The sequence below is a fragment of the Protobothrops mucrosquamatus genome, unplaced genomic scaffold (assembly GCF_001527695.2).
Source record: "Protobothrops mucrosquamatus isolate PMUCROS unplaced genomic scaffold, P.Mucros_1.0 scaffold586, whole genome shotgun sequence".
Classification (NCBI taxonomy): domain Eukaryota; kingdom Metazoa; phylum Chordata; class Lepidosauria; order Squamata; family Viperidae; genus Protobothrops; species Protobothrops mucrosquamatus.
Window position 1 is genome coordinate 44,063 of NW_015386886.1, and position 11,721 is coordinate 55,783.

General features: G+C 42.9%; 1 protein-coding gene across 2 annotated transcripts in view; it reads left to right on the plus strand.

Annotated features, from left to right (window-relative positions):
- Positions 1-11,721, plus strand: part of POLR3F (RNA polymerase III subunit F) — a 56,542-nt gene that overhangs the window by 34,516 nt on the left and 10,305 nt on the right. The window contains exons 7-8 of one of the 2 annotated variants that reach the window (XM_015817416.1): positions 718-825; positions 1,895-2,086. In XM_015817416.1, the coding sequence (XP_015672902.1) occupies positions 718-825; positions 1,895-2,086 (300 nt within the window). The remainder of the gene's footprint in view (positions 1-717; positions 826-1,894; positions 2,087-11,721) is intronic. The other variant, XM_015817418.2, reaches the window with a different exon arrangement.

Sequence of the window (11,721 nt, forward strand, 5' to 3'; positions counted from 1 at the left end):
CAGTTAGTTTGGTGAGCCACAACGTCTTGCTGTCAGTCAATGGCTACGCTCGCATCAAAGACTGGAGATCAACGGTCCAGGACGGGCGTGGCAACTTTGGCTGACTTGATCTGATTGGGCAGGAATACAGTCTACTACCCAATGGTGGAGTCTCCATCTCCGTGCTGAGAAAAGGCGTTCAGGTAAGACAACGCCCCTTTCATGTAGTTTTATTCCAATATTTGTGTCTTTTCAACTTTATTAGCTAATTCAATTTATTCATTATTGAATAAAATTGAGATAACCAATCCCTTCGTGCTTTCTTCTATTCTCTGAAGAAAGTTGCAAGAACTTTTCTGAAGAAAAAAATGGCCAATTTTATCTACCGCTAGATATTGTGGTAATTAAGTTATTGTTAGGCATCATTATGACTCAAGACTATGAATGAAAAATAATTTTTTTAAAATTCAGTTCTTTAAAGTTTACAGTATTTGTTTTAAAAAAGGAACTTTTCTTAATGTTGAATAGTCAAAGAATGATGTGGAAGGGCAGTAAAAGGAAGCCACAGAGAAGTTATGTTTGTTGAAGGTTAATTATTTTGATGCCAGGAAATGTTTCTTTAAAATACTGCCTGAATAGCTTATTTGCAAGCGTCTTTGAATGAATACCAGCTAAAACACTCTTATCCACTGATATAAGCAGCTTCTCTACTACATCTTTTTTCCATTGATATTGTAGGCTGAAGCAGCTCGAGAAACCAAACAGAATCCTATGATACAAAGAAATAGCTCATTTGCATCTTCTCATGAAGTGTGGAAATATATCAGTGAGTTAGGTATCAGTAAGGTAAGATCATTGGTATATTAGTTTTTCATTTTGTGCTCAAAGAACAATGTTGTGTCTCACAAAATAATAGGCATTTTCTTTTTTGTTGTATTTATAGATCAACCTTTAGTTGAATTGCATTAATGCATTGGTCACCTTAATTTTAAGCTGCTGGTATTGATCCTAACATTCATGGTTCTAAAGGGTATCTGATGATGATTAATTTTTGCCAGTGGCTTTCATGAGCCATTTTTAAATATAATCAGTTGGATTATAAATTCATTTTTGAGTATTATTTTAAAAAAATTAGATCCTGTTTTTTAGATTTTATCCACAGAAATAGAGAAAGAAATAGAGAATGAAAAAGGAAATATATTTTTCTTGTAAGCAATAGAAGTCAAGCAAGATTTTTAAATAAAAATGCTTCAGAATGTACATCAAAGAAATGCTTGGTTATTGGATTTAGCAATTACTTTTAATAATAATTGATTATAAATCAGATTTCAGTTTTGAAGAAAATTAAGATTCTACCTATTAGAACAAAAAGGGCATGCTTTTTCATGGGCATATATTTTAATAGTGTTGGATGCTCTCTGCATCATATCATGCAAAAGTAATTCTGAATTAGAGATATAGCTTTGATACAATAGATGAGTTTTATGATCCACTTGTTTTAAAGCACTTTCTATTCCTTTTTTTGCTAGAGTAGACTTAAGCTGTGTTTTGATTGAACTATGTTTACTTTTTAAAATGGATATTCAGCCTACCTCTGGCAATTTTACTCTTTATTGTTTTTATTTATTTACATTTTGTATTTCTAGACTGCCCATCTCTCTCAAAGAGGGATCTTGAATAGTCTATGTAATTGGAAAGCAATTGTCTTTACAACATTTCTTGATAACTAAACTAATAATTTAATCCTTCCATGCTGAAATCATGCTGAAGTTCCAGTTGGATTAAAAAAAAAACCCAGTTCTGTTCAATTAAGCAGTAATTGTGTTATAGTAAGCATTTACAATAGCCTGCTTTTCAAGCATCAGTGTACTCCTTTTCCTAGAGAATTCTTATTTGAGCTTTTTAAATTCTTTAGGTAGAATTGTCAATGGAGGACATAGAAACCATTTTAAACACCTTAATATATGATGGAAAAGTAGAAATGACCATTATTGCTGCAAAGGAAGCATCAGCAGGGAGTGTAGACGGGCACATGAAACTCTACAGAGCCATCAGTCCAGTCATACAACCCACTGGGTTGATACGGATACCTTGTGGACTTTGTCCAGTAAGTATTGCTCAGGATATGAAATACATTGAGATCAGATGTTTTACTAGTGTGACTCATTAGAATTTATCTGCATATCAGTCATTCAAATTAGACTTCAGAATACAGGTAGTCCTCATCTTACAACACTTCATTTAGTGACTGTTCAAAGTTATAACGGCACTGGAAAAGTGACATGACCGGTCATGTGGGCAGCATCTCCATGGTCATGTGATCAAAATTCAGATGCTTGGCAACTGACTCATATTTATGATGGTTGCAGTGTCCTGTGGTCATATGATCAGCTTTTGTAACCTGACAAGCAGAATCAATGAGGAAGTCAGATTCACTAAACACGTGTCTTACTAACTTAACAGCTGCAGTGATTCACTTAACAACTGTAGCAAGAAAGATTGTAAAATGGAACAAACTCACTTAACAAATGTCTCACTTAGCAACAGGAATTTGGGACTCAATTGTGGTTGTACGTTGAGGACTACCTTTACAGGGTATTGTTTTATATCTGGCAAAATAATTAGGCAGGAGTGGGAAATCATTCAAGCAAGATTCTGTGGGTGAGCATGTGTTGTAGGACCTACGGGATTGATATTTTTCAGAAAAAAATATTAATGTTTAGGTTATATTACTGGGAGTTTATTTCCTTATTCCAGCTTTATTTTTTTAAAAATATCTCTTTTATTCTGTGTTGAAATATCAAGGAGAAGTTTAAAATATCAGCTATTAAACAATAGGCAAAGTTAAAATTGTTTTTGCCATGAATATAAAGGAAAACTGAGCAGCCTTTTGAGGTTGAGGGCCTTAGTTAATTGTGTGGGTTACAGTGAACCTAGCTAAATCAGACATATGAGATGAACTGAAAATTCATGGGGATTTTTTTTCTGATGGAGAAGAGGGATGTCTTTTTTTTCTTCTTAATCTTTTGAGAAAAAGTTTTGAATATTAACACTGTAGTGAAGGTTTGGGCTAGAATCCTGGAGACTGAGTTGTATTCCTTAGTTAGGCATAGGTGCCAGTTGAGTGCCTTGGATTAGCTCATCTTTGTTAGCCAACCCATCTCAGTGTTATGTGGAAAACAAGAAAAAAGGAATATTATATATGCTGCTGTCAAGGTTCTGATAGATGAGACCAGATAAATTAGAACTCCGAGGCTAGAGGCTTCTCAAAGAACATGTTTATTGGTTACAAAGTATTGGCATAATCAAAAGTGAAACCAAGTCTGAAATTCCCTCCAAAGAATTACACTATTACAAAGTTAAACTTCCCACCTCCATACTATGCAATCAATTATGTTTCCCAATAGAATAGGGTGACGGGGTTTCTAATAGTGCACCCAACCCCCTCATCTGACCGTTTGAAATTATCTTGGTTCCCACGGGACAAGAATTGTTTAGACTGTCGGAAAACCTCCATTTCTCCCCTCCCATTCCTGTGGCAAACTAGAACAAGCAAGATGGCTTCAGCCAGGTTCGTTGTAGAGTTGACAGTCGGACCCCCTAAAGCAGGGGTCCCCAACCCCCGGTTTGTGGCATGCCAGCAACCGGTCCGCACAAACAAGTAAAGCCCCATCTGCAGGATTCAGGCAGCACACAAAACCACACCCCCTCCCGTCCATGGAAAAACCTCTCTCCACATAACTGGTCCCTGATGCCCAAAAGGTTGGAAACCTCTGCCCTAAAGAGAAAGCAGATCCTGCAAGGAAAACAAAAGCAGAAATTAAGAATCCCCCTGAGGTTTTTGAGGATGTTCATCATAGAACCGCTGTATTAGTTGTCTGCCTTAACATCTGCACTTTTTATCCACGTAGCTTCTGATAATGAATAACCTTTCCACTGCACTAAATACTGCAACTTCCCTTTATACAATCTAGAATGGAGAATGCGTTTGATCCCGTAACGGGCTTCCCCTTCAACTAAAGTGGGACTTCTTAGGGATTGGTCGTAATGAGCATTCTCTGATAGGCTTTAGCAAACTGCAATGAAAAACAGGGTGAATCTTTCCTAATAAACGAGGGAGTTTCAACTCAACTGTAACAGGATTTATAATTTTAGTTATGGGAAAGAGACCAAGGAATTTGGGTCCTAATTTCTTGCTAGGCAATTTGAGCCTTAAATATTTGGTAGATAGGTAAACTTTTTCCCCCACATAAAACTACCTCTGAGGGGATTGTTTTTTATCAGCTTGTTCTTTATACGTTTTTGTGGCTTGGGCCAAGGCTTTCTTTACATTAGCCCAAACACCCTGCCACGATGTCACCCACTGATCTAATGCTTGCGAGACAGGGAGTTCGTGTAGATATTCAGGTATGGGACCAATTTCTCGGCCAATAGCGATTTTGAATGGGGTAAGTCCAGTGCTGCTATGCACTGTATTATTATATGCCACTTCAGCAAAAGGCAGAAGGTCAGTCCAATTAGTCTGTTGATAGTTAACATAACATCTCAGGTATTGTTCCACCATTGCGTTCAACCGATCCATTCGTGCTTGAGCCCTTGAGTGGACCCAGTTAACTTGACAAAGTCTCTCCAAAACCTCGCAGTAAATTGGACCCCCTTACCTGATATAATCCTCATTTGCGCTCCGTGGAGGCGGTAGATATGTTTCAGGAACAGCTTGGCTAATTTTTGAGCGGAGGGGAGCCCTGAGCAGGCAATGAAATGGGCTTGCTTTGAAAAGAGATCAATGACAGTCCAGATTACCATATTTTCCTTACTTTCTGATAATTCAACAATAAAATCCATGGCTATTTCCTCCCAGGGTGGGGATGGGTCTGCTACTGGTTGCAATAACCCTGGGGGCTTGCCAGGATATTTCTTCATGGCTGCACAAGTGGCACAACTCTACATAGCTTTCAATGTCTCTTTTCATCCCTGCCCACCAAAACTGCCGCTGGACTAAGTGCAATGTCTTTAAAAATCCAAAGTGGCCAACCTGCATTGAAGGGCTTGAATTCTGAGGGATTGTGGGAGGTATAGTTTGGACCCCTTTCAGGCTAAACCACCTCAATAGGTCAACAGGGTTTCATTCTCCTGGAACCAGGTATCAGTCTTTAATTCTTCCCTGAGCTTTTGGGTCATGCGGCTTTCTGTCTCAGTAGACTGCTTTTGCGTCTGGCCTCTGGTGATCACTTGAGAAACTGATTGCGGTAATGGAATGATAGAATTAATGATTTCCTCTCGGCAGCTTTTGTATGGGGCATTCTTGACAAGGCATCAGCCAAAAAATTCTCCCCCCCCCAGGGAACTACTTCAAAGTAAAGTAAAAATGTTTAAAATATTGTGCCCATCAGATTTGTTTAGGGGACAATTTTCAAGGGGTTCTCAGCGCTTCTAGATTTTTATGATCAGTCCATATTTCAAAAGGCACTTTGCTCCCCTCAAGGAAGTGGCACCAAGTTAGCAGCGCCCACCTCACTGCAAAAGCCTCCTTCTCTCAAACATCCCATTGCCTCTCAGTATCCATCAGTTTCTTAGAAGGGTAGGGACAGGGTTGTAGGTCCCCTTTTTGTTTCTTTATAAGAGTACTGCTCTCACAGCTACATCACTAGCATCAGCTTGAATGATGAATTGCTCCTCAGGGTCAGGGTGTTTGAGAACAGGTTTGGCTGCAAACAATTTCTTAAGTGCTCAAGTGCTGCTTGGCATTCCATAGACCAGTGATGGCAAACCTTTTAGAGACCAAGTGCCCAAATTGCAACCCAAAACCCACTTATGTATTGTTGGGTGCCAGATGAGTGTGGCCAATTGGGTGGGCGTGGCTGCTGTGGTAACGGCAGACTGAGTGGGACTAAAAAGTTCAATCAATTCCAACTTTGCAAGATCGGTTTTTTTCCGCAAGTTGAAATTGATTGATTGAACCTTTTTTTTTTTGCACACAGCGGCGGAGGCCTAAAGTGAAAAGGTTTTATAAAACCCAGCTGAAGGCCTAGGACTGGGGCGACAGCGCGCGTGCCCACAGAGAGGGCTCTGCATGCCACCTGTGGCATGCGTGCCATAGGTTCGCCACCATGGCCATAGACCAGTGGTGGCAAACCTATGGCACAGGTGCCAGAGACGGCACTCAGAGCCCTCTCTGTGGGCACACGTGCCATTGCCCCAGCCTCGCCTCCCCCACGACCCCCTCCTCTCCAGCAGCCCCCCTGAAGGAGAGTCGCCCTCAAGCGTGGCCCACATGGAGCAGTGCAGCCAAGGACATGGCAGCCAGGCAGCATAGACAAGACTCTGCCCTCATGCCCCATCATGCAGTTGATGCTGCAGGGCGCAGGCAGAGAGTGTGGCCGCCATAGCGCTGCTGGGTGGCCTGGGCGATCTGCGGCAGGCCCTGGATGCGGTGAGTGGTCCTGTGGGCAGGCGGAGCGTGGGATGGGGGGGCAGAGTGGGGGCGGGGCAGGGGGTAGAGCGGGGCAGGGCCAGTTTTTGGGCACTCGGTCTCTAAAAGGTTCGCCATCACTGCCATAGACCATTGTAATGGTTGACAAGTTTGGGGCTTTTCCCCTCCTTTCTCAGTTTTCTGTAACTCAGCAATTGGCAGAGCATTCTTAGTGAACGAGGGAATGAATTGCTGGTAAAAGTTTGCGAATCCTAGAAAGCTTTCAAGCTGCTTGCGGGTCCATGGGGGCTGCCATTCCAGCACCACCTTAACTTTGGTAGGGTTCATTTCCACCCCGTCACCTGAAATTTTATACCCCAGGTAGTCGAGGCGCAGCTGATGGAATTCACACTTGGAGAGCTTAGCATAAAGTTTAGCTCTCAGCAGCTTCTTAAGCACTTCGTGCCCTAACTTGACATACTCTTCCACGGCCTCGGTATAAATAAGGATATCATCAAGGTAAACTAAGACCCCCTTGAATAAATGATCATGCAGTACTTGATCAATTGCATGAACACAGTGGGCGCCCCTTGGAGACCGAAAGGCATAACCTTGAACTGGAAACTCCCCAGAGGGCTGTTGAAAGCTGTTTTCCATTCATTCCCCTCCTTAATCCACACTCGGTAATAAGTTTCTGTTAAGTCCAATTTAGTGAAAATTTTCCCCTTGGTTAAGTGAACCAGCATTCTTTCATTAAAGGAAGGGTGTTCTGACCCAGACAGAACAGATTTCTTTTAGTCCCATCCGGAACAGACAGATAACTCAATAGAAATGATTGCAAAACAGATAAATATGTTTATTCAGAGGAAATACTTGCAATTGTGTTGGTTGTTTCTTCTGTATATTACTCATCTGTTCATTTCCATAGGTAAATTGATAATGAATTTTCCCCTCCTCTTCTGCATAAGCATCACATGTTGGCATAGGACCTCCAAGCCGTGTGGCTAGGAGACATGAGGCTAGATGAACAAAGGCATTCCAAACTGGGCACGTAGCCAGTATGTCCTGAGAGGACTCAGAAACTCCTCCCACTGACCCATTAACATGAGATGACTGACTAGCTAAACTGCATTTCCCATAATCCATCTCTGAAGGAAACAGCACTTAATAAATGTCAGATATTCTAACATACTGATACATGCTCTCTAATTAGGGTTATATAGAGCTATACAATCCAGAACAAAGGGGGTACATATTTTCAACACTGACAGCATTTAATCTTTTAAAATCTAAACCCAACCTCATTGATCCATCTTTCTTTTCCTTAAAAAGTACTGGGGAGCGATGCACCATTTGGCTGGCTGGATGAACCCCATGGCTAAGTTCTTGTCAATATACTCTCAGTTCTTTCATCTCTCTGGGTGTCATAGAGTACATTTTGGGCTTCAGAAGCTTGGCTCCAGGCAAGATTTCAATGGCACAGTCAGTCGCCTGGTGTGGGGGGAGGACATCACATTCCTTTTCACTGAACACCTCCGCCAAGTCTCGATATTTGCTTGGTATCAGTTGGATTCCTGGCACGTGCTCTATGATGGCTTTTAGAGTTTCAAGAGTTCCTTGGGTCTCAGCTGTGGCAAGCCCCTGCACTTCGCTGGTTGATGTGGGTGGAAGGGGTCCCATTGCTAACCTTAGGGTCCTGACTCCATCAAATCATGGGGCGCTACTTATCAAGCCAGGCCAGACCCAGGATTACAGCCTTAGTCATCTTAGGAACCACCACGAAACGGATGATTTCCCAGGACCTCCCCATTTCCAAACGCACTGGTTCGGTCAGGTATGTGGCAGGGACTCCTCCTATGAGAGACCCATCTGCCTGTTGAAACTTCATGGCCGGGGGCATTAGCTTGGCACGGATCCCTAGCTTTAGTACTATAGAGAGATTGATTAAGCAGCAGGTGCAACCCGAGTCAATTAGGACACTTAAATCTGCTTGGGCACTTGGGTACTATGATTTTGGTGGAGATAGTGAAAGGTGGGATGGGTCAACTTACCATCAGGTCGTCTTTGTCCTCCTCGTCACTGTCATAAGGAGCTGGCATCGGGAGGTGCCTGGATGTAGATTCTTTTTCTCCATGAGGAGGGGAGGTGACCCAAACGGCTTGCTTTTGACGGGCCCAATTTGACTTCTCTCGTCCAGGTCGTGTGTTCCGCTTTGGCTTAGTGGCGGTGGCAGGTGCACTTTTGGCCTGGGGAACAGGAACTGGACAATCAACAGCCCAGTGGCCTGACTGCCCACACCGGAAACTTTTGATTGGTGGTCCAATGGATGCTCATAGAAAACAGGTGCTTTTCTTGGCTCCACTTCAGCTTTGATTCTGTGGTGGCAGGTCTCCGGTAGCAGCCCAATTCAATGTTTAGGGTCACAACCATGCGATACCACTCACGGAGCTGATCAGGGACTCCCTGGTAAGTGCACACTTAGAACAAATCTCGGTCTAGCCCCTCTTTGAAATGGTGAATCAGCAATCATTCCAGCTACTGTCTGAGCATGCCAGCAACTTTTCAAAATTCCCAGATATAGTCTTTGGCTGGTTGTCCTTTCTGCTTTAGACTATGGATGTCCTTCTCAGCTTGCAGGGCCTGGGATTCATCCTCAAATGGCTCTTAGTTATCACATAAACAGATTGATGTCCAACAGTTCTGGTGTTTGCTCATCGTGTAGGCTGGTCATCCACTCCGCTGCCTCTCCTATATTTTCTGCAAGTGCATCCACCATCTTAGCATTGTCAGGGTAAACAGGTAGGTCTTATATTAGGCCCACCCCCAAAAATCAAGCTAGGGCTTACTATCGTGCTGGGTCTTTGGGAAAACATGGTGTACTTGAAGCTTCTTCCTAACAAGCAGGATATGAAATGCATCTATTATACATACTCTTTGGCCCACAAATTACTGTTCATTAAAGATTGGCAATACAACAAAATTAATTGAATTACTATTTATTAAAATGGTCTATTTATTTGTTTATTTATTTGTATCCCACCTTTATTATTTTTACAAATAACTCAAGGTAGTGAATGTATACAACACACTTTCCTCCCTACAATAACCCTGTGAGGTGGGTTGGGCTAAGAGAAAGTGACTAGCCCAGTTGACTTTCAAGGCTAAGGCAGGTCTTAAACTCACAATGTCCTGCTTTCAAGCCTGATACCTTAACCACTAGACCAAACTGGTTCTCTGCAAAAGTAATTGCACTTGGAAATTTGAGTTCAGCAACAAATATATATATGCTTCTCTGTGGGGTTTCCCTCTTCCTGAAGGAAAAGCTGTGTAGTCACAAAGATCTCAATGCCTCTTTGATTTCACTTTGTCATTGAAAGGTACAGGATGTCTTTGGCTTGGAGCACCTCTTATTTCATTAGGTAGGTAGATCCAATCCTAGCCTCCACATTAGTGTATTATTGATGGACTGCAATTACTTCCAAATAAAACTTTTAGATTGCCAACTAACACTGTGATTATACTATATTAGTGCATTATTCTGTTGCATTAATCTCTCTTTCAAAGCCCATTTTAAAATATGACCCTTGAATATTAGTTTAGGATTATAGTAATAGCTGTTGGTATTGAATTGTCTAATAAATTGATTAGTAAAATTAATCAGATTCTTTTAGGATTCTGTCAACTAATGTTGAGGGAGGGGGTTCTAGATGAAGTTGCACTTCCTTGTGTTTCATAATACCTGGGAAGATTCTGGAAAAACTAATCAAGATAATCAAGCAACACATTTGTGAACACCTAGAAGCAAGCTCAGCAGCGAACAAACGCTTGAGCTTTTTAAATGCCACTTGGCATTCCATTGATCATACAAAGGGTTGGCTGGGTTTAAGCTTAGTTTCACCCTTAGTCTTCAAAAGATTAGTAATGGGCAATGCAATCTTAGCAAAGGAGGGAATAAACTGCCGGTAGAAGTTGACAAAGCCCAGGAAACTGTAATTGCTAGTGCCGGGGATGGGGGCATTCTAACATGGCTCACACCTTTTCAGGATCCGTCTCTATCCATTCATGGGAAATGCGATACCCCAAATAGTCAGTTTTGTCTTGGTGGAACTCACACTTGAACAATTTAGCACAGAGGCCACCAACCTTTGTCGGTTGGCAGACCGGAGGAAAAGGGGGGGAAAGCATTTTACATGCGTGCTTGCGCAAGCACACAGGGCCGCAAGCACGTGTGCACATAAATTGAGTGGGGCTAGTGCTCATGTGATAGTCCTGCCCTGTTTTTGCGTGGCGCAGCGCCTTATTTCTGTGCTCCGTGGCACGATGGGGCTGTTTTTGTGTCCTGTGGTGCAGTGGCGCCCATTTTTGTGTTTTGCGGCATGTCGACAGCCGTTTTTGCGCTTTGCAGCGTGGTGATGTCCCATTTTCACACCGTGGCGCAGCGGCAGCCTGTTTTTGCACCCCGTGGTGTAGCATTGTTTTTGCGCCCTGTTTTTGCGACACTACCACAAGTGAGGTGCGCGCACACTGGCCAGCCTATCCTGGGCCCCGGTGGCCAGCAGGCCATGGCCCACTACCGGGCTGCAGCCCACAGGTTGGGGACCCTAGTTTAGCATATAGTTTAGTTGCCCTGAGTTTTTTTAGGACTGCACGCACTAATTTCACATGCTCCTCCATAGTTTCGGTGTATATCAAAATGTCAGCTAAGTACACCAAAAGCCCTTTGTACAAATATTCCTGCAGCATTTCATTGATCAACTGCATGAAAACAGCAGGAGCCCCCTGTAATTCAAAGGGGAGCACTTGGAACTGGAAACAACCCAAAGGGCAGTTGATGGCAGTTTTCCATTCATTGCCCTCCTTTATGCGGATCCTGTAATACGCTTCTCAGATCTAGTTTAGAAAAAAATCCTTCCCTTAGCCAAGTGCGCCAGCATAGCTTTCATCAGAGGATAAACATTCTCCACGCACCCAGCGTTTAACCCCTTATAATCCACACAGAGGCAAAGAGTCCCGTCCTCCTGGAAAAAGGTCTGCCACTCATGGTGCAGCTGGTTGGATAAATCCACGTTTCAAATTCTTATTAATAAAGGCACGAAGCTCATGTAGCTCGCACGGGGCCATTGAGTAGATATTCTTTACGGGAGGGTGCCTTCCCCGCGGTCCTAAAGGAGGCGGTGGTGAGGCCCCTCCTTAAGAAGCCCTCCCTGGATCCAGACGTATTGGCAAATTATCGCCCAGTCTCCAACCTGCGCTTTGTGGCGAAGGTTGTTGAGAGTGTGGTTGCACAGCAGTTTCCTCGGCACCTGGAGGAAACAGTCTATCTAGACCCT